Genomic DNA, 24,055 nt, shown 5'->3' with positions numbered 1-24,055 from the left:
ACTGGGGTTGGCGGCGTGAACACAGCCTGGAGGGGTTAGTGCACAACGGCTAGCCGGGAGGGAGTCCGGGAAAAAGTCTGGATCTGCCGAAGAGGCAAGAGACTTTCTCTTCCCTCTTTGTTTCCTGGTATGCGAGGAGAGGGGATTAAGAACGCTGCTTAAAGGAGCTTCAGAGACAGGCGTGAGCCGCGGCTATCAACGCTGACCCCAGAGATGGGCATGAGACGCTAGGGCTGCTGCTACCACCACCGAGAAGCCTGTGTGCAAGCACAGGTCACTAACTACACCTCCCCTCCTGGGAGCCTGTGAAGCCCGTCACTGCCAGGGTCCGGTGATCCAGGGACAAGTTCCCCAGGAGAATGCACGGAGCGCCTCAGGCTGCTGCAACGTCATGCTGGCCTCTGCCGCCGCAGGCTCACGCCACAGCCGTACCCCTCCCTTGCCCCGGCCTGAGTGAGCCAGAGCCCCCGTATCAGCTGCTCCCTTAACCCCATCCTGTCTAAGCACAGAACAGATGCCCTCAGGCGACCTACATGCAGAGGCGGGACCAAATCCAAAGCTGAACCCCAGGAGCTGTGCGAACAAAGAAGAGAAAGGGAAATCCCTCCCAGCAGCCTCAGGAGCAGCGGATTAAACTGCCACAATCAACTTCATGTACCCTGCATCTGAGGAATATGTGAATAGACAACGAATCATCCCATATCGAGAAAGTGGACTTTCAGAGCAAGTTACATTATGTTTTCGCCTTTTCCTCTTTTTGTGAGTGTGTATGCGTATGCTTCAGTGTGAGATTTTGTCTGTATAGTTTTGCTTTCACCATTTATCCTAGGATTCCATCCTTCTGTATGATATTTTTTTTACTTTTTTAAAAAAATATTTCCCTTAATAATTAGTTTTTTTAAATAAATTTACTTTATTTTATCTTATTTTATTTTATCCTCCTTCTTTCTTTCTACTTTTTCTCACTTTTATTCTGAGCCATGTGGATGAAGGGCTCTTGGTGCTCCAGCCAGGAGTCAGTGCTGTGCCTCTGAGGTGGGAGAGCCAGCTTCAGGACACTGGTCCACAAGACACCTCCCATCTCCATGTAATCTCAAATGGCGAAAATCTCCCAGAGATCTCCATCTCAACACCAAGACCAAGCTTCCCTCAAGGACCAGCGAATTACAGAGCTAGACATCCTATGCCAAACAACTAGAAAGACAGGAACGCTACCCCATCCATTAGCGGAGAGGCTGCCTAAAATCATAATAAGGCCACAGACATCCCCAAACACACTACCAGACACGGACATGCCCAACAGAAAGAAAAGATCCAGCCTCATCCACCAGAACACAGGCACTATTCCCCTCCATCAGGAAGCCTACACAACCCACTGAACCAACCTTAGCCATGGGGGACAGACACCAAAAACAACAGGAACTACGAACCTTCAGCCTGTGAAAAGGAGACCCCAAACACAGTAAGATAAGCAAAATGAGAAGACAGAAAAACACACAGCAGATGAAGGAGCAAGGTAAAAGCCCACCAGACATAAAAATTGAAGAGGAAATAAGCAGTCTACCTGAAAAAAATTCAGAATATTGATAGTAAAGATGATCCAAAATCTTGGAAATAGAATAGACAAAATACAAGAAACATTTAACAGGACCTAGAAGAACTAAAGAGGAAAAAAGCAACGATGAACAACGGAATAAATGAAATTAAAAATACTCTACAAGGGATCAATAGCAGAATAACTGAGGCAGAAGAACGGATAAGTGACCTGGAAGATAAAATAGTGGAAATGACTACTGCAGAGCAGAATAAAGAAAAAAGAATGAAAAGAACTGAGGACAGTCTCAGAGACCGCTGGAACAACACTAAACGCACCAACATTCAAATTATAGGGGTTTCAGAAGAAGAAGAGAAAAAGAAAGGGACTGAGAAAATATTTGAAGAGATTATAGTTGAAAATTTCCATAACATGGGAAAGGAAATAGTTAATCAAGTCCAGGAAGCACAGAGAGTCCCATACAGGAAAAATCCAAGGAGAAACCCGCCAACACACATATTAATCAAACTATCAAAAATTAAATACACAGAAAACATATTAAAATCAGCAAGGGAAAAACAACAAATAACACACAAGGGAATCCCCATAAGGGTAACAGCTGATCTTTCAGCAGAAACACTGCAAGCCAGAAGGGAATGGCAGGACATATTTACAGTGATGAAGTAGAAAACCTGCAACCAAGATTACTCTACCAAGAAAGGATCTCATTCAGATTTGATGGAGAAATTAAAAGCTTTACAAGCAAGCAAAAGCTGAGAGAGTGCAGCACCAACAAACCAGCTTTAGAACAAATGCTAAAGGAACTTCTCTAGGCAAGAAACACAAGACAAGGAAAAGACCTACAATAACAAACCCAAAACAATTAAGAAAATGGGAATAGGAACATACATATTGATAATTACCTTAAATGTAAATGGACTAAATGCTCCCACTAAAAGACACAGACTGGCTGAATGGATACAGAAACATGACCCATATATATGCTGTCTACAAGAGACCCACTTCAGACCTAGGGACACATACATACTGAAAGTGAGGGGATGGAAAAAGATATTCCATGCAAATGGAAATCAAAAGAAAGCTGGAGTAGCAATTCTCATATCAGACAAAATAGAGTTTAAAATAAAGACTATTACAAGAGACAAAGAAAGACAGTACATAATGATCAAGGGATTGATCCAAGAAGAAGATATAACAATTGTAAATATTTATGCACCCAACATGGGTGGACCTCAATACATAATGCAAATACTAACAGCCATAAAAGAGGAAATCGACAGTTAACAATCATAGTAGGGGACTTTAACACCCCACTGTCACCAATGGATAGATCATCCAAACTGAAAATAAATAAGGAAACACAAGCTTTAAATGATATATTAAAAAGATGGACTTAAGCGATATTTATAGGACATTCATTCAAAAAGCAACCGAATACACACTTTTCTCAAGTGCTCATGGAACATTCTCCAGGAGAGATCATATCTTGGGTCACAAATCAAGCCTTGGTAAATTTAAGAAATTTGAAATCGTATGAAGAATCTTTTCTGATCCCAATGCTATGAGACTAGATATAAATTACTGGAAAAGATCTGTAAAAAATACAAGTACCTGGAGGCTAAATGAAACACTACTTAATAACCAAGAGATCACTGAAGAAATCAAAGAGGAAATCAAAAACAATTGACAATGCAGACACAACGACCCAAAACCTATGTGATGCAGCAAAAGCAGTTCTAAGAGGGAAGTTTATAGCAATACATTCCTACCTTAAGAAACAGGAAGCATCTCAAAGAAACAACCTAACCTTACACCTAAAGAAATTAGAGAAAGAAGAAGAAGAAGAACAACAACAACAAAATTAGCAGAGGGAAAGAAATCATAAAGATCAGATCAGAAATAAATGAAAAAGAAATGAAGGAAATGATAGCAAAGATCAATAAAACTAAAAGCTGGGTCTTTGAGAAGATAAACAAAATTGATAAACCATTAGCAGACTCATCAAGAAAAACAGGGAGAAGACACAGAGAAATAGAAATGAAAAAGGAGTAGTAACAACTGACACTGCAGAAATACAAAGGATCATGAGAGATTACTACAAGCAACTGTATGCCAATGAACTGGACGACCTGGAAGAAATGGACAAATTCTTAGAAACGCACAACCTACTGAGAGTGAGCCAGGAAGAAATATACAATATGAACATATCAATCACAAGCACTGAAATTGAAACTGTGATTAAAAATCTTCCAACAAACAAAAGCCCAGTACCAGATGGCTTCATAGACGAATTCTATCAAACATTTATAGAAGAGCTAACACCTATCCTTCTCAAATTCTTCTAAAATATTGCAGATGGAGGAACAGTCCCAAACCCATTCTATGAGGCCACCATCACACTGATACCAATACCAGACAAAGATGTCACAAACAAAAAAATCTACAGGCCAGTATCACTGATGAACATAGATGCAAAAATCCTCAACAAAATACTAGCAAACAGAATCCAACAGCACATTAAAATGATCATACACCATGATCAAGTGGGATTTATTCCAGGAATGCAAGGAGTTTTCAACATACACATAACAATCAACGTGATACACCATATTAACAAGTGAAGGAAAACAACAATATGATCAGCTCAATAGATGCAGAGAAAGCTTTTGAGAAAATTCAACACCAATTTATGATAAAAACCCTGCAAAAGTAGGAACAGAGAGAACTTTCCTCAACATAATAAAGGCCAAATATGACAAACCCACAGCCAACTTCGTCCTCAATGTTGAAAAACTGAAACCATTTCCACTAAGATCAGGAACAAGACAAGACTGCTCACTCTCACCACTCTTATTCAACATAGTTTTGGAAATTTTAGCCACAGCAATCAGAGAAGAAAAAGAAATACAATGAATCCAAATCAGGATAGAAGAAGTAAAGCTGTCACTGTTTGCAGCTGACATGATACTCTACATAGAGAATCCTAAAGATGCTACCAGAAAACTACTAGAGCTAATCAATGAATTTGGTAAAGTAGCAGGATAAAAAATTAATGCACAGAAATCTCTTGCATTCCTATACACTAATGATGATATATCTGAAAGTGAAATTAAGAAAACACTCCTATTTTCCACTGCAACAAATAGAATAAAATATCTAGGAATAAACCTACGTCAGGAGACAAAAGACCTTTATGCAGAAAATTATAAGACACTGATGAAAGAAATTAAAGATGATACAAAGATATGGAGAGATATACCATGTTCTTGGATTGGAAGAATCGACATTGTGAAAATGACTCTACTACCCAAAGCAATCTACAGATTCAATGCAATCCGTATCAAACTACCACTGGCATTTGTCACAGAACTAGAACAAAAAATTTCACAATTTGTAGGGAAACAGAAAAGACCCCATATAGCCAAAGCAATCTTGAGAATGAAAAATGCTGGAATCAGGCTCCCTCACTTCATACTATACTACAAAGCTACAGTAATCAAGACAGTATGGTACTGTCACATAAACAGAAATACAGATCAATGGAACAGGATAGAAAACCCAGAGATAAACCCATGCACATATGGTCACCTTATCTTTGATAAAGGAAGCAAGAATATACAGTGGATAATAGACAGCCTCTTCCCGTGAGCCATGGCCACTGAGCCTGCGCGTCCGGAGCCTGTGCTCCACAGCAGGAGAGACCACAACGGTGAGAGGCCCGCATACAGCAAAAAAAAAAAAAAAAAAAGACAGCCTCTTCAATAAGTGGTGCTGGGAAAACTGGACAGGTACATGTAAAAGTATGAAATTAGAACACTCCCTAACACCATACACAAAAATTAACTAAAAATGGATTCAAGACCTAAATATAAGGCCAGAAACTATCAAACTCTTAGAGGAAAACATAGGCAGAACACTCTATGACACAAATCACAGCAAGATCCTTTTTGACCCACCTCCTAGAGAAATGGAAATAAAAACAAAAATAAAAAAATGGGATATAATGAAACTTACAAGCTTTTGCACAGCAAAGGAAATGGTAAACAAGACCAAAAGACAACCCTCAGAATGGGAGAAAATATTTGCTAATGAAGCAACTGACAAAGGATTAATCTCCACAATTTACAAGCAGCTCATGCAGCTCAATAACAACAAAAAAAAAACCCAATACAAAAATGGGCAGAAGACCTAAACAGACATTTCTTCAAAGAAGATATACAGATTGCCAACAAACACATGAAAGAATGCTCAACATCATTAATCATTAGAGAAATGCAAATCAAAACTACAATGAGATATCATCTCACACCAGTCAGAATGGCCATCATCAAAAAATCTAGAAACAATAAATGCTGGAGAGGGTGTGGAGAAAAGGGAACACTCTTGCACTGCTGGTGGGAATGTGAATTGGTTCAGCCACTATGGAGAACAGTATGGAGGTTCCTTATAAAACTACAAATAGCACTACCATATGACCCAGCAATCCCACTACTGGGCATATACCCTGAGAAAACCAAAATTCGAAAAGAGTGATGTACCAAAATGTTTATTGCAGCTCTATTTACAACAGCCCAGAGATGGAAACAACCTAAGTGCTCATCAACAGATGAATGGATAAAGAAGATGTGTCACATATATACAATGGAATATTACTCAGCCATAAAAAGAAATGAAATTGAGCTATTTGTAATGAGGTGGATAGACCTAGAGTCTGTCATACAGAGTGAAGTAAGTCAGAAAGAGAAATACAAATACTGTATGCTAACACATATATATGGAATTTAAGGAAAAAAAAAGTCGTGAAGAACCTAGATGTAAGTTGGGAATAAAGACCCAGACCTCCTAGAGAATGGACTTGAGGATATGGGGAAGGGGAAGTGTAAGCTGTGACAAAGTAAGAGAATGGCATGGACATATATACACTACGGGACATAAAATAGATAGCTAGTGGGAAGCTGCCACATAGCTCAGGGAGATCAGCTCGGTCGTTTGTGACAACCTAGAGGGGTAGGATAGGGAGGGTGGGAGGCAGGGAGTTGCAAGAGGGAAGAGATATGTGAACATATATATATGTATAACTGATTCACTTTGTTATAAAGCAGAAAGTAACACACCATTGTAAAGCAATTATACCCCAGTAAATATGTTAAAAAAAAAAAAAGAAGATGTGGCACATATATACAATGGAATATTACTCTGCCATAAAAAGAAACGAAATTGAGTTATTTGTAGTGAGGTGGATGGACCTGGAGTCTCTCATACAGAGTGAAGTAAGTCAGAAAGAGAAAAACAAATATCATATGCTAACACATATATATGGAATCTAAGGAAAAAAAAGTCATGAAGAACCTAGGTGTAAGTTGGGAATAAAGACCCAGACCTACTAGAGAATGGACTTGAGGATATGGGGAAGGGGAAGGGGAAGCTGTGACAAAGTAAGAGAATGGCATGGACATATATACACTACCAGACGTAAAATAGATAGCTAGTGGGAAGCCGCCACATAGCTCAGGGAGATCAGCTCGGTCGTTTGTGACAACCTAGAGGGGTAGGATAGGGAGGGTGGGAGGGAGGGAGTTGCAAGAGGGAAGAGATATGTGAACATATATATATGTATAACTGATTAACTTTGTTATGAAGCAGAAACTAACACACCACTGTAAAGCAGTTATACTAGAATAAAGATGTTAAAAAAACCTTTATTTAGCAACAGTTAGCTGTAAGGGGTACTCATAAGTAAAGGATAGAAAGAGAGGGGCCTTAAGAGTCTATCAGCAACAGAAAAGTAGGTAGAGACTTCTGCTGCTAATTTGTATTTCTGAATTCTCCACATGAAACCACCAATTCAGTTGAGCCTGTGACTTGAAGATGAGGTACATAGGATCTAGAATAATTCCTTCCCACCATCCCTGCCTATGTCTTCAACTCAGGGCCTTGATCTAACCACACTCCTGTAACACACAGGTCTTCAGGCCTGACTACACCTTAAACATACCATATTTCAAACGAAACCCACAATCCTCCCCAAATTCTGATGACTACACTTTCAATCCTATCCAACAGGCTATTAACACATACCTTAGTCTTATGTAACTTGACATCCATCATTACTAATTCGAGTTTTTTAAGTAAAATAAGAAAAAAAGAAAGTAGCAAAGTGTTTTTAAGTATTTTGTTTCTGTTTTTTGTTTGTTTTTAGAAAAAAAGTAGTGAAATAGAAAAAACAGTGAAAAAGGGAGTTTGGCAGGATTTATTCCTGTTAATAAACTAGGGTGCTAAATTAACACTCCCCAGCCTGCTGCTTAATATGTAGGTGAGTCAACAATATCACTGCTTCCCCTAGATATCCCAAACTGTATCTCACAGCTCACATTTGGGGCTTATACCTCTTTTACAGGTTATAAGGGGTCCAATAAGGCCAGTAGCAATGTCTCGTGGAGCATCTACGTGAGAATGATAGATCCAGGTGAGGCACGCTGGGTCAGCATCAGTGGGTGCATGGCCTTCTGGAATGGTCCAGTTGTAGATGTGGCTGCCTCCCGGGGGAACAGAGTCATCAGCTTTCAGCCAACCAGAGGAACCATCTGGATATAAGGATCCTAGAAAATGAAATTGCATATGTTTAGTCCCAGGGTGAGTGAGAAGGAGCCTGGCAGATGTAGAAGCCAGGAGAGGGACGTATGGAATACCTAGTTCCAGTCTTGTGGAAGGTAGAGTTCTAAAGTTCAGCACAGTGTTCCTCACAACCTAAGGAAGGCACAGATTCAGGTAATATCTAGCCAAGAAACCTAGACCTCAAATCAACAGTGGGTAGAATGCTAGCAGCCCTTGGGGAAGGAGCTATGACCATAGAAAGTGCTATACAGCCTAACCTAGTAAGGCTCTAGTGCAAAGCCAATGGAGGCAAGAGAGAAGAAAATATTCCCTTCCTTCAAGCACTCACTTTGAAAAACAGAAAGCAGACAATCACAGAATTTCCATTTAAAAGCAACTTAGTGATCAATTGATCTATTCCCACGTTATGAAAGAGAAAACAGAGGAAAAATAACTTGTCCACAGGGAGTTAATGGTCAAGTCAAGACCTTCTGAGTTTGCTCTCTATTCCCCTCACTCACCGTTGTGTCAGTACTATAGGCCATTGGGCCTGGGATAGTAGGAGATACAGATGAGTAAACTGATCTCCCTCTTAAGAAAAACAATGGGCCTTTTGGAAGACTGTGGCACAAGAATAATGCTCCCTTACATTCACAGAACACCCCTCTCTTTTCAAAACACAGTCAAATATTTTACGGAAATGCCATTCAAGTAATTCTTTGTGATAAAAGGTAAATTGAATCTCTACATTCTTAATGAAGAATTTGAGGTTCAGAGAGGGACAGTGACTTGCCCAAAGTGACAGTGTGTGAATAGCAGAACTGATAACAGTACCCAGCCATATTTTCTCTGAGGAGAGTCCCTGCCATTTCAGATCAAAAAGGAACACTATCTTCATTCCCAGCTCCTCTCCCATGGCAGTAAAGAAAAAGCGATATTTGTTGTAGGTAGGAGAAAAAGGATGGGCTGATTTACCTTCTGAGTCTTTCTCATAGAAAACACCATGGGGGTGGATTGTGTAGGGACGAGTGGCAAAATTCTTCAGGTGGATAAGAAGAATATCTCCCACCTCAGCCTTCAACACTGGCCCCAGGAAGCCCAGCCAGGCTGGCTGAACCATTTCATCCATGTATGAACCATCCCTGTATTCCTTGTAGATGGTCTTCTTGTAGCTGCTCCCTATTCGGTTCTTGTCAGACTTCAGGAAGTTGGAAGCTACTCTGGGAAGGAAGGAAAGGGAAAGTCACAATTTTGCCTTTTTCCAGAGGTGGCTGACCAAAATGTGTCCATCTTTGTTTAGGGCAAAACAAGAGGAAATGGGATTGTACTGATCAAAACATGAAATCTTTACGTTAGAATCTAATTGTTAGACAATGAGAAGTATTAAGTTAAACCATATGAATTTGCTGATATTTGAGCAATTTTAACCTACAAAATAGACAATTTCACTCAGTAAATCCTAATATATAATAATGTGGAGGCAACCAACTATGGACAGACTCTTTTTAAGTGATCAACTCCCTATCCAGGTGGCCTAACTTAGTGCTGCCCTTCTGTATATGGGAAGTCTTATAACATAGTGGTTAAGTTCACAAACTCTGGAGCCAGGGAGTTTCAATTAAATGCCAATATTGCCATTTCCAAATCTGTAGGACTTTGAGCAGGTTACTTAACTTCTCTATGCATATTTTCTCCATCTGTAAAAGGAGATAACCATGGTACCACTTATTACTGGTGACTAAAATAATTAAAATACATAAAGAATTTAGAAAAGTACCTGGAAAATAGTAAAATCTTAATAAATGTTAACTATTACTTCAAGGTATTGGAGAAGGGGATAACAAAGTTATCCCTCAAAGATACTTTTAATACAGACTCTGTGACGCCAAAACTAGATGAGTAGAAAAATGGTTTGTTAAAAAAGAGAGCTGTTTTTCTTACTCTAATTCTTCCTAGAGAGCTCTGAGATGTTACAGTCAACTTTGGAAAACTTTGAGGCTTTGGAGAGACAAATCAATTCATGATCACAAAAGATTTTTTAATACATAAATTCGATTTTTTTCAATGGGCATTTGTGGAACACCTGCAAAGCTCTAAAATCAAGAAAGGTTAATCCTGGGCTTCCCTGGTGGCTCAGTGGTTGAGAGTCTGCCTGCCGATGCAGGGGATACCGGTTCGTGCCCCAGTCCGGGAAGATCCCACATGCTGTGGAGCGGCTGGGCCCGTGAGCCATGGCTGCTGAGCCTGCGCGTCCAGAGCCTGTGCTCTACAACGGGAGAGGCCACAACAGTGAGAGGCCCGCGTACCGCAAAAAAAAAAAAAAAAAAAGAAAGGGTAATCCTGTAGGATCTGTGAGAGGCAGAATGGTGAGAAGAGTACCAGCTTTGCATCCACATTACCCAGGTTCAAATCCTAGCTGTCCGTTTACTAGCTCTTGGACTTGAGCAAGTCATTTGATCTCCCTGAGCCTCAGTTTTTTCATCTATAAGATGAGAATATTCATACTCACCTCCTAAAGTTTCTGTAAGAATTAGGTGGGACAAAGTATATAAATTTCTAGTACAGTACCTGTCACAAAGTGTTACATAAGTGATAGCTATTGCTGTTATTTCCTTGATTGTAAGGCTGATCTTATTTTTTCTCATTTTTACATATCTTAAATCAGTATAGTTCCACTGAACTATGGCAGCATACATATACTACACACATCTTACAAACACTGTATATATATCATGTTTTTTCTTGCTTAAAAGCTAAATACCTATTATTAAAAGAGTATTGTGGATATCACCTTAGAACCAAGGCAATGTGGAATGACCTTTAGGACCCTAAAAATACTTAGGCATCTCACTGTGGAAAAGCGAACTCCATATGGGATACTGGCTCCTGAGTCAACTAGTTGTCTTCTCAGGAAATGTATCACTGGGCTTATGGCCCAGAGAGATCAGGAGCTGGCTGCAACCACACCCTGGGGAAAGGTCTTCAAGAGCTACCTATTGACCTCAAGAGTGCCCCTCCCTAACTCCACCTTTAATTCCACAAGAGATTAAACCTACGTGTCACTGTCCAGAGGCTGGTTCGTGATGACATTCCTTCCCTTAGGAGCATAGTTCCACTGCACATCCTGGATGCCCAGATAGTAGACTCTAGTGGCCCCATCAGTCAGTCGGGGCCACAAGGGTTGCACGAACAGCAGAGCCCATAGAAGATGGCCTGGCTCCATGGCCCACATTACTCTGGGAAACAGGCAAATGAATAGCTGTCGGTATAGAAGAAAGAGAACAAAGGGGCTTTGCATGTGTCTCGAAAAGTAAAGAGGCAAGAGCCAGACTGAGTGACTGAGAAAACAAAAACCGATTAGCCTAGAATCTCTGCCTTACCTTTTTCCTTTCAACAAGTGTTCAAGGATCTCTACACATTGGACTTTGGAGGGCAAAGTTAAAAATCACTTGTACTGACAATTGTGTATCACTTTCTTCAGAAGAGAAATCTGGATCCATTTTCTTCAGCAATGTAGAAAGAAGAATATACTCTAGCCCAAAAATTAGGAAACAGGCATCAGTAGCCCGAATGAGCCACTGACTCACTCGGTACCCAAATCAGGTCACTAATTCTCCCTGTGTCTCTGTTTTCACCATTGTCACTTTCCATCCTCTATGAACTGTGTTTAAAAACAAATGAGAATTCACCAAAATACATTTATTAGGATGTTCATAGACCCAAACTGGAAACAGTCAATATGTCCATGAACACTATAATGGATGAGTAGATGATATTTTATTCATATAATGGAATTCTATATAAATGGTAATGAGCAAACTAACACTATACATGAAAATATGGATGCCTCTCACAAATACAATGGTGCAGAAAGAAACGAGACACAAAGGGTACATATTGTATGATTTCATTTATATAAAGTACAAAATCAGGCAAAACTAATCTATGCTGTTAGAAGCCAGGATAATGTTTTCTCTTAAGGTAGGGATCAGTGACTAGTAAAGCAGAGGAGGAAGGCTTCTAGGAAATGTTCTGTTTCTTGATTTACTTACTGGTTACATGGGTACGTTCAGTTTGTGAAAATACACTGAGCTGTGAACTTAGCACATTTATCAGAAGAAATGTTCTCTGCTGGTTCTCTGCCATGCACAAATCCATTTAATGTGTCCAATCTTGAGTCAGAGTTAGAACTAAGCTTCTAACCTTTCATTCTGATACATCAGCCAGGCAGTTAGACTTTTGGGGGCTGATATGAAGCACTCAGTCATACTATACACAGCCACAGTCAATCCCAGAAACACAGGTGACATAACATAAACACAAATATACATACACTTGCATGCATATACATAGACACATGCAGTCTTATCTAAAAGCAGAGATGCAGACACTTTCATCCACACTAGAACCACAGTGTCACACAGAACCTTAGTCACTTTCAAAATAATAATAACCTACAATGGAAAAGAATCTGAAAACGTATATATATATATATATATATATATATATATATATATAACTGAATCTCTTTACTGTACACCAGAAACACAACATTGTAAATCAACTATGCTTCAATTAAAAAATAATAAAAATAAATATTTATAGTGTGTGCATGACATGTCAGACATTGTTCTAAGTGCTTTACAGATTAAATCATTCAATCTTCACAGCAACACTATGAAGCAGATGCCATTATTATCCCCATATTATAGAAGGAGAAACCGCAGAACAGCAGTATAAGATAATTTGTCCAAGTTTACCTAGTTAACAATCAGTAGAGTTGGGTTGTGAGCTCAGGGAAGTATAGGTCCAGTGTCTATGCTTTTTTTTTTTAATTGAAGTATAGGTGACTTACTATATTACGTTAGTTTCAGGTATACATGTTCGTAATTACCATACTATACTACTTTTCACAAAATATACTTGCATACACAGAAAACATGTACAGACATATCTTGCTTTATTGTGCTTCACTTTATTTCACTTCACAGACATTGTGTTTTTTACAAATTGAAGGTTTGTGGCAATTCTGTATTGTCAGATGATGTTTAGCATGTTTTAGCAGTAAAATATTTTAAAATTCAGGTATGTACATTTTTAAAGATGTAATACTATTACACACTTAATAGGCTACATTATAATATAAAGATAACTTTTACATGCACTAGGAAACCAAATAATTGTGTGAAGATTTATTATGATATTAACTTTATTGCTGTAGTTTGGAACCAAACCCACAATATCTCCAAGATATGCTTGTATATGCCTATAGCTATAGTTATATCTGAGAAAACCCCATACATTCTGAAACATGCAATCATATGTAGTTGTGATCACTTCCAGAAACAGACACATATATTCATATGGGCAGAGATACATCTAATCAATATAATTCATGATGATGATAATAATGATGGTAACTATCATTCATGCAGAAATTACTACACACTAAATGTGATGCTCACTTTTTTATATATAAATTATTTCACTAAATCCTCAACCTAAGCACATGATATTAGGGACAATTAATCAAAAATAGAAAATCAAAAATATGCACAGACTCACACGTGGATAGGAAATCCCCAGATATTTACCCTGATTGATAAACAGAACTACAGATTTCCCTACATATTCTCAGACCCCTCCACACAAAGTAGTGGCCCAAGTGTGTAATCCCCAGTCTTCATATGACATTTGGAAGAAAGCCCTTGATATGTGGGAGGACCTGTTTTTGGATTCCTCTTCCTAAAACCTGGCTTTCCTACTGACCAATTGTGTAGCCTTGGATGATATTTAGCCACTCTGGACCTGTTTTCTTATCTATAAAATATATCTAATAATATAAGCCTTGGAGAAGTAAATTAGAAAATTACATGTAAATTCCCCAGTACAATTAGTGCTTAGAACATAACAGACAGTAAATGTTGGTTTTCTTCCTCTTCCTTCTCCATCCTGGTGACAGTTTGTTAATTTATCCTTACTGTCTCCCACACATCTTATGTTCTATATTTCAACTCTAAGGGCTAACTTAAATCCTAACTGCTCCAGAAGACCCACTCTAGCCTCTCCATATCACTGTTCTCTGAAGAACTATTTACTCTCTATAACACCCAAATACATGAAGTGAAACTTTGTATTATTATTTTCTTTGTCTCATAAGCTGCCTCATGAACTGTCTTTATTTACCAGATTGGACTATAAACTCCTTGAGCGTGGATGTCACATCTTAGAGGTCTTTGTGTAACTACTGGCAGATATGGTGATGGGGGCCCTGTAGGTGTAACATAAACAGCTACTGCTAAAGTGACATAAAACAACATAGACATACATTTTCCCACCAGTTGACTTTAGTCAAGTTCGCCACTGGTTCAAAGAGTAACCTTAGTGAGCCCCAGTTTTCTCATCTATAATATAATAGAGCTGGACTATAACTTACTTTTGGGGGGTCATGGATCTTCGGGAATATAATGAAATGCAAAAACACAGAACTACAAAAATGTTTTATATAAAGAGCTCTCAAAGAGTCTTTCTAGCTCTCACATTCACTGATGAAATACAGGTGCATTCACATGCACCAACATATAGTACCACATATGGATACACAAATATCATGTCCTCAGCAAGGAGGGAGTGTCCTTGATTCAATGAGAATCTGAATGCAACATGCACCTCTTTCAAGCTTCCTTATCAAAGAGGTGTCAGCAAGGCTGTTGTGCCTTAAACTAACGTAGAGAGAAAACTGTCCCAGGTAAGAGTTCCACAATTGAAGAAGCACATTGTTAACTTGGAAATATTCCCAGAAAAGACTGGTATAGAACTTCAGCAATAAATGAAAAATCATTCAAAGGGTGACTAATGACCAAAAGGACTAGATAATAGAACCTGGGAAAAAATGCAACTTAGCATTTGCCTAGCACTTTCCACTGTACAGTATGTTTTTCATATCTTCCATATTATTTAATTCTCACATTCTTGTGAGATAAGGATTTTCTTCCCCATTTTGCATTGAGGACACAGGCTTTGGAATCAGATTGCCTAAACAAATCCTGGCTTCGCTTTTCCTAGCTCTGTGACTTGATAAACTGCTTCACTTCTCAAGCCATAGTGTCTTGATCTTTGAAATAGAATTTATATTATTTGCTACATCTCAGAGTAGTTGTGAGGATTAAATGAATTAAGATCTGTAAATGAATAGAACACAAATAAGTACTCAAGTGCACAAGAGATCAAAAAGTATTAGTGGCTATGATTATTACAGACAAGGAAATAGCTTTAGAAATGAAAATTGCCAGATTCACAAAGCTTTAACATTTTATGGATAGCCATAGCACATACACACTCATAAGTTCCTATATACAATAGCACATTGTAAGCATATAGGCACATGTATATGGCTGAGATTAATTTCTTTGGAAGGAAAATGATATATGAAAAGAACCAGAACTTTTGAGTCAGATAAACTTAGGTTTGAGTGCTGTTTTCAGCTGCGTTTGAAAGAAATAGCACCAAGGACTTAGTAGGTATCTGATAAGTATAAGTTTTCACTTCTTCTAGTCACTAACTTCCCTTTTTATTCCCAAAGCTGCATTTGTTGTTGCTACTTTTATTGTTGTTTTTTTAAACTTGGTTTATCATTATAAAACAGAAGAAAGGGAAAGCCCATAACATTCTTTTAGAATCACTTGGATATTTCATGGTAAAATTGAAAGTCTTTAGACTCTAGGAAAATAGATTCTAGTTATGAATTCATCATTTATTAGTTGTATGACATGGAAAAAGTCACCTAGTTTCTTGAGCCTTGATTTCATCATCTCTTAAATGGAAATAATCTCTGCTTCAGACTCCCTATTAGTTTGCTATGAAGATAAAATGAGATGAAGGATTTGAAAGCCCTATATAAACTTTTCACTTGGACAGGGCTATTTTTTTTCAGCTGAGCCCACAGGAGGAGGTCTTATAGAAAGGCCAGACTGAGGAGGAAAAATAAAAGGGAAAGGTAAAAGGAGAAATGAAATAAAGTGAGCAAGAATCCTGGAGGAAAGTGAAAAAAGAGGGCAAAAGGAGGAGGTGCTCAAAGGAGGAGAGAGAAAGAGAGAGAGAGAGAGAGAGAGAGAGAGAGAGAAGGGATTTCTGGGATACTTCTAATTAGACATAGTTTAGTCAGTGTACACTGAGACTAGTCAAAACTTCCTTTCCTGGCATCCCAATGTTACCTGGGCCTGGTCTCCATCATCCATGATAGTTTTCATCACTGTTTTCCCTAGAATTTGCAAGTTGATCCTTTAATGAGACAATGCTCTTCACTCTGAGTTTGAATAGACTGGTCTGGACACTCTCATCCTAGACAAAGGATCACTCAGCTGGACACAGAAATGCTGAGCTATCCTTGAGGTTTCATCTCCAATTTCAGAAGTCTTACTAACAGAACCCTCCATCAAGATTGACCTTTTGGTCCTCCACTTTCTTAATGCTGTGTGGTTTTTTATTTACCTTGTGACTCAAAATAGGGGATTTTCTCACCTTCAGAGGGTATGGGACTTTACTGGAAGGGAAAATGGGGAGAGTGTTTAAAGTCTCAAAAGAGTAGTACAAGTACAATTTATATTATTTTTTAATCATTGTCACTGTATCTTAGTATGTCAGAGATGGGAAAATGGAGGCCCACAGAGGAAGAGACTCACCTGAAATCCTGAGAGCTAGTACTAGAACCTAAGATCCTCTAGCCTGGCAATCATGTCCAGTATATTATCACCATACTGTTCCTGGGACAATATGATTTCACTACATATTTGCATTTGTATTAAGGAGGTTTCTTTATTTCCTCACACCCCAGTTGTGGTATAATAGAAAGTATACTGATTTGAAACTAGAAAGGCTGGATTCAAATTCTCTTTCTTGCCTGTAATAGCTATGTGACCTTTCAACAAGTCACTTTCACCTATTTGAGCCTCAGTTTTCTCATCCAGTTGGGGGTAATATTTATTTCACAAGATTGTTTTGAGGCTCAAACAAAATAATGGATATATGAGCCCCTAGCAAAGGGCTTAGAATACAGTAGATGCTCAGTAAAAAACTGAATGTATTTTAGATACATACATCCACAAAGACCTTTAGAAACTATATTTTTTCAATCCCTGATGTGACATATAGAAAACTGAGACCAGAGAGATGAAGGGGCTTGCTCAAAGTCAAGCAGCCAGTTACTGGCAAAGCCAGAATTTGAACCCATATTTTCTAAAATATTTCTTCTACTTAGGCACTAAGTGTGAGAAATAATTCAGATTTTAAGCTGATAGCTTAGTTCAGCTATAATTTACTGCCTTACTTTGTGCCAATCTGGATCTCAAAGTATGAAACTAAATGATCATTTTTAAGTGCTTGAGCTTCCCATTTATGTAGTCCTCAGATCCATTACTTCAATAAACCCCACAAACTGTGAGACAGAAAATGAGCACACTATTTCAACAGGAAAATTAACTACTCTCTACAACTCCAGGATCGTCTCTGAAACAGCTGAGCCAGTGTGGTCCTGGACATTTTGGTGAGAGGAACAAAGAGAGCGTATTGTCCACTTTAACTTTCCTGCACACCAAGCCATGCTTCCTCCAACTTCTCAGCCACTGACTTTCTCTTCTAGTGGCCCAGGATTCCCCTAAACCAAGCTGAATAAAGGTTTTCTTCAAAGAAAGGGAGGCAAGGTAGGGTTTGGAAAGAGAGGGGAAAAAAGCTTACCTTTGCTGCAGAAAACACTTCCATATTCATGTCAGTGGCCTAGTGATGCTAAGCTGCAGACCCCAGCATGAGTCTGCCAGCCCTGCTCAGTCTGTATCCTGGGTTACAGAGCCTTTCTCATAAATAAAGTCCGGGGCTCCAATTTGGCTGGTATTACTGGAGAGGGGTGAATGGAGGCTGGGGCAGTTCTAGGTGACCTCTTTTCCAGAAACTAAACTGCTGGAATGTCTTGTTCTGGGCCTGGTTTGGTACAAAACCCGGGACGGTTCTTTGACCATATCCGGTGTTTTCCAAATCCCGGTTAGGATCTCCAGAGGAATTACAAGAGGGTGGGCTGCACTTCTCTTATCTCAGCTTGCTAGTTGGTATTTGCTGAGAGGGGGAAGGAAATGCACTGTCACTGTAGCCAGTCAAAACTCACAGGATTCCAACAGCCTCATTTAAGGGATAGGGCCCTCTGCAAGGGTTACAAGATGTGAAAAGAGCCCCCATCCCCATCAACATTTTCCCTTGTTGTGAAGTACAGTTATCAGCCCTCCTAATATTCTGAGGCCATGGTTGCTTGGTAATAGAGAAAAATAAAACTGGTAATAAAACAAAGAGCTTTCTACATGCCAGTCCCTATGTTAACCACTTTTCATGCATTCTCTCATTTAAGTTTCACAATTATTCTGTGAAATGAATATGCTAATTCTCCTTATTTTACAGCTGAAGGAAAGCAGACTCCGAGAGAGAAAGTAACAGTTCAAAGTCAAACAATTAAGAAGTAAAAGGCGGGGTGGGGTGGGGTGGGGGATGGGGGGTGGGGGGGTGGGGGGTGAATTTTACTGGGTCTGTCTAGACTCTTAGCCACCACACGACCACACTGTGCTACTTCAGGGAGAATCACAGAGAGCCCTTTTGCAAGGAAGGAAGTGACTTCACAGTTATTGAGTGCCTGCAGTCCACCAGTCACTGCTAGATTTTTTTAAATGTACATTAACTCTGCCTCTGCCGTTTTTATCAGCTGCTAGGGTGAAACCCCAGGGCTGTATTACTCACATTTTCCAACGAGGAGACCGGATGTAGCTACAAGATAGCCTGGATTAACATAAGTCAACATCCTAAAAACTAAGAAGACCCAGAAGAATTGGAAATATTAAATTTAATAAAAAAGGAACTAATAAAAATAGCAAAACGGGGCCCAAAATTTCTGGGTGAAGCTGGAGTCTGGATTTGTTTAAAACCAGAGTCCATCTTTGTTCCTGTTAGAAAGAGACAGTAATGAAAAATCACTGGTCTGAGTCAAGTGACCTAGGTTCCAACCCCCGCTTGCTCTTGCAGTAATCAGATATGTGGCATTGGCTCAGGCCCTTCTCTTCTTTGGGCCTCAGTCTTTCCATTTGTACAATGAGGACCTTAAACTAGGTAAGGACCCTCTCAGCTCTATAAATTTACATATCTAGGATTCCATGAAGGCACATTCTTTTTTTTTTTTTTTTTTTTTTTTTTTTTGCGGTACGCGGGCCTCTCACTGTTGTGGCCTCTCCCGTTGTGGAGCACAGGCTCCGGACGCGCAGGCTCAGCGGCCATGGCTCACGGGCCCAGCCGCTCCGCGGCACGTGGGATCTTCCCGGACCGGGGCATGAACCCGTGTCCCCTGCATCGGCAGGCGGACTCTCAGCCACTGCGCCACCAGGGAAGCCCAGAAGGCACATTCTTGATATTAAGAGTAGAAGAAAAAGAGATTTTAAAGATGCAAAGTGTAAGAAAAGAATGGGTGCAGAGTAATTCGTGGAGAAAAGGTAGAGAACTCCATGCCTCTTTAGAAAGGACTGCATCTACCCACCAGAACCAGGTATAGGAAGGAGAAAGGTATGATGGCAGTTCCACCACCTAGTATCCTTACTTTGTGATGGGGTAATCTTGGCTAGGAGCAGATGTTGTTCCCCAGGCAGTCTCAACACATTTTTCTCTCCTGGATTTAAAGTGTCTGGAGCAGGGTCCAGGGAGGAGGAGTTTCAAAGACTGAGCCAGTGGGGCAAAGTCTGGGTCATAAACCAATGAAGGTGCTTAAAGGTGCCTAGACATTTAGGAGCTGCCCCCACAGACTGCACCCCAGGCTAACCCAAGTAGAAGCACCAATAGGGAGAAGGCAGGAAGCACATTTCTTCAGCTCCTTCAGAAGTTATCAGTGATCAAGGGAAGCTGGATCAGGCCACAGCAGCCCGATCTGTCTCTCCCCCAACTTAGCACAGATGTAGACCTTGAAGCTAGAGTGGGAATGTGGAGACCAAACCCATTAAGCTGGGATCCAAGTCCAGGCTTAAAGGCATTTATGACAGGGAGGGGTAGGGATAAGGCCTGTGTTCTGACTCACAAAAGACAACAATAAACAGGTCTTATGGACACACTTGAGTCAACATAGTGAAGACTGCAGGAGGCCAGCTAGGCTAGGTTTCTGAGCCTGTATTATTCATTCAGCAATTCACTGAAAGGGCACAGAGTACCTACTTCTGCAAATCCTGGGCATATTTCTAGTGCCTTTCCTCAAGGATCACCTAAAAATGGTTTAAGTTGATACCTATAGACTAGGATGGTAAACTATTTCTGTCAAAGGCCAGTTAGTAAATATCTTATGTGCAGAACATACAGTCTCTGTCTGTCATAGCTATTAAAATAGGCCATTGTAGCATGCGGGGTATATCTATATTCCAATAAAAGCTAATTTACAAAAACAAGCAGCAGACCAGATTTGGCCCATGAGTTGTAGTTTGAAAACCACTGTAATATAGACATTTACAATAAGACAACATTATTAAGAGTGTGGAAACTAGAATCAGACATCCTAGATTGAAATCCCAATTCTGACACTTCCTGATTCTGTGACCTTGGAAAAGTCATCTAATTCTTCTAAACTTCAGTTTTACATCTGTAAAATAGGGATAATAGTACCTATTTTATAGGGCTGTTATAAGGACTGAAATAAAAGTTTACATGTGAACTATTTAACAGAGTGACTGGTACATAGTAAATGCTCAAAAATGAGTTATCATTTTAAAATGTTTAATAAAGAAATCTAAATTCTTCTGTCCTGATTCTTAGAAAATAAGTTGTATTAATTCAGGGAGAAAAGGAAGAGTGTTTCAAGAATCCTAGTTTTAAGTTTTAGTTATGCTACAAAAGAAAACACAGTGATCTTGGATAAGTCACTTTGCCTTTATGGGACTCAGTTCCATCACCTGTAAAATGGAGAAGATAGTCTTGACTTGTCATTTTTCAAAAGTATTTTTGGTGGCAAAACTATTTCCCCAAAGAGAATCTTATAGTAAACCTCCACTATCTATGGAAGTCTCATCTTTCCTGTGGAGCACTACAGGCAAGTTAGGAGGGAGAAAGGAAATGGGCAGGGATGAGGATACCCAGGGACCTACTCATTTGTATACCTGCCCATGCAGACAATGTGGTTAACCCTGGAGCACAAGTAAGGACCTTCATTAACACTAAAAGCATGTTTGAGTAGCACAAGACCAGAATGTGCTTAAGCATTCTTCAAGTCTTAAATTCTGTCACTAACCCATCCCTTCATTTTTTCATTTACTCAGTCAATATTTCCATGTTATCTGTGTATGGACAATCACAAGGGCATGGCCCTGGGATGTCTACAAAGATGAGAAGATCACAGGGAACTTCATGCTAAGGAAAGGCTATCCAGTGTGAGAAGCATGGGGTTTGGAGTCAAAAACACCAGGATTGGTATCCTGGCTGGCTCCTTCTGAGTTGTGTGACATTGGGCAAGTCACTTAACCTTTCCGGCTCTCTGGTACCTCATCTGTAAAACTGGAACAATAACACTTCCATGACTGAAACATTGTGAGGATTAAATAAGCTGCAATTTGCATGAACCCTTGGAACAGTGCTCAATAACTTAGGGACTGTCAATAGATATTCCTTTTCTTCCCATCTTCCCCACAGTGAAATTTAGTGGCAGCATTAGTTGCCTTGTGAAAATAAAAAGCCTTGAGCAGTGCCCTGGCATAGCCAGTCTACCATTTTATCTCAGGACTCTGATGAACTTGCCCTTAGCAGTTTTTAAAAAGAGGGACTCTGGGAAAAGACTGAGGGATGCAGGGAGGAAGAGAGGAAGGGGTTTTCCCCTAGAGACCACACCTCTGAAGACACCATTCTCCCTTTTCATTACCCACCACCACTTCTCACCAGCAGGCTCTATCATGCTTTGAAAGGATTGATCTACACTGCTGTGATGTGTTTCCTTGGCTCCCTCAGGGCACACTGTCTAGTTCTTGAGCTGTGGTTCTTGAATTCGACTTGTTGCTTTCTTAAGTCTTCTAAGGCAGTGGATCTCACACTTGGGCATGCACCAGAATCCCTTGGAGTGTTTGTTAAGAAACTGAATTTCTGCTTCAGTAAATCTGGGGTGAGGACCAATAATTTGCATTTCTAACAAGTTCCCAGGTGATTCTGATGCTGTTCATCTGAAGACCACACTTTAAGAACCACTGCTCAGGGCTAAGGGACTCTGGCTCTGAAGCTTACCCCCCTGCCAGCTAACTTGCACTTGTAGACTGATTTCGACAGCTCTCAACAGCCTTGGTACTCAGGTATCCAATATTTGGCTCTAGGTCAAAAAGTATATTTCCTTTAGCTTTCTGGTACCTCATTCATCTGCAGTCTCCCTGAGTGTCCTTCCAACACCTATTTGCCCACTCCCTTTACCTCAGACCCTTCTTGCCTGCCTGAGTAAACTTCCCTTTCTCCTCCACACTCAGTTAATATGTCTTGTTTTCTGGCTGCCATCTTTGAACAGCTCTATAAATGGCCTCAGCTTCTCCTTCCACCTCTCCTCTATATTCTCATGTGGCTTCCTGATTGTGGGCTATGGGCACAGACAGTGAATCTGTGAATCTTGGCTCTGCCTCTCCCTGAAGTATGTGATCGTGGGAAGGTACCTGAGTTCCACAAGCCTCAGTTTGTCATCTGTAAAATCAGGCTGTGAAAATAAAATGTAAAAATGTCTATAAAAAGGCCTAGTGCAACACCTGTCACATAGTAAGATATCAGTAAGTGTTAGTCTCTTTTTCCTTACTTTCTCTACTTTTCTCACTCCAGCCTACCACCTCTGCTACTAAGGAGCTGGCAACAAGTAAGAAGGATAAAACAATGAAGGAATAAAAAGCCTTTAATTAGTATAAAATAACATAGTAAGTGAGAGAAGGGGGGCCTATACAAAGTGTTACAACAATTAAGAGAAGGAAGAAGTCATTTTTTTTTCTTTTTTTTTTGTGGTACACGGACCTCTCACTGTTGCGGCCTCTCCCGTTGCGGAGCACAGGCCCCGGACACTCAGGCTCAGCGGTCATGGCTCATGGGCCCAGCCGCTCAGCGGCATGTGGGATCTTCCTGGACCAGGACACAAACCCGTGTCCCCTGCATCGGCAGGTGGACTCTCAACCACTGCGCCACCAGGGAATCTCAGGAAGAAGTCATTTTCAATAGGTGTGTGTCAGGATAAGCTTCATAAATGACTGAATGATATCATTTTCCCTCCCACTCCCATTTCTCAAGCCAGAAATCTGAATGTCATCCAAGATTCCTGCCTTCTCCATCACTATCCACACCCATTTCATTGACAAATCTTGACATATTTATATTTTAAATATCTTTTGAATCCACCCACTTTTCTCCATCTCCACTGCCATAGCCGTGATCTGAGCCATGCTCATCTCTTAATTGAATCACTGTAATGACCTCCTCATTGTTCTTTTTGTCTTCATTCTTGCCTCCCAAAATCTGCTCTTCAAATAACAACCAAAGCTATTTTGTCCAAAACACAAATGTATATTTTCCCCTTACTTAAAATCCTCCAAAGTGCTTGCCTTATTGATTGAAGTTAGAGTAATATGGAGATTAACAGGGCTCTCGGGTAAGGATAACATTTAAACTGGTGAAATGTTCCTCGCGCGCGTGTGTGTGTGTGTGTGTGTGTGTGTGTGTGTGTGTATGCGCACATATGGAAATATCTCCAAGATATATCATTAAGTAAAAGATAAGGTACAGAACAATGAGCATTTTGTGTTTCCTTCATTCACACACACACATACTTCTATGTATATACTTATATAGGAGAATAAGGAATTTTTCTTCTGGAAATCATCACAAAAATATTTTTAACAG

At 39.9% G+C, this 24,055-nt stretch overlaps 1 protein-coding gene across 2 annotated transcripts in view; it reads right to left on the bottom strand.

Annotated features, from left to right (window-relative positions):
* Nucleotides 1-11,402, bottom strand: part of HEPH (hephaestin) — a gene marked incomplete at its 5' end in the record, with an annotated part of 88,404 nt that extends 77,002 nt beyond the window's left edge. Inside the window, 3 exons of one of the 2 annotated variants that reach the window (XM_082681110.1) lie at nucleotides 7,942-8,154; nucleotides 9,125-9,369; nucleotides 11,206-11,402. In XM_082681110.1, the coding sequence (XP_082537236.1) occupies nucleotides 7,942-8,154; nucleotides 9,125-9,369; nucleotides 11,206-11,381 (634 nt within the window). The remainder of the gene's footprint in view (nucleotides 1-7,941; nucleotides 8,155-9,124; nucleotides 9,370-11,205) is intronic. The other variant, XM_082681109.1, reaches the window with a different exon arrangement.
* Nucleotides 11,403-24,055: the final 12,653 nt, after the last annotated feature.

The sequence above is a fragment of the Grampus griseus genome, assembly GCF_964374135.1.
Source record: "Grampus griseus genome assembly, chromosome: X".
NCBI classification, from domain to species: Eukaryota; Metazoa; Chordata; class Mammalia; order Artiodactyla; family Delphinidae; genus Grampus; species Grampus griseus.
This window is presented reverse-complemented; position numbering and strand designations above follow the sequence as displayed.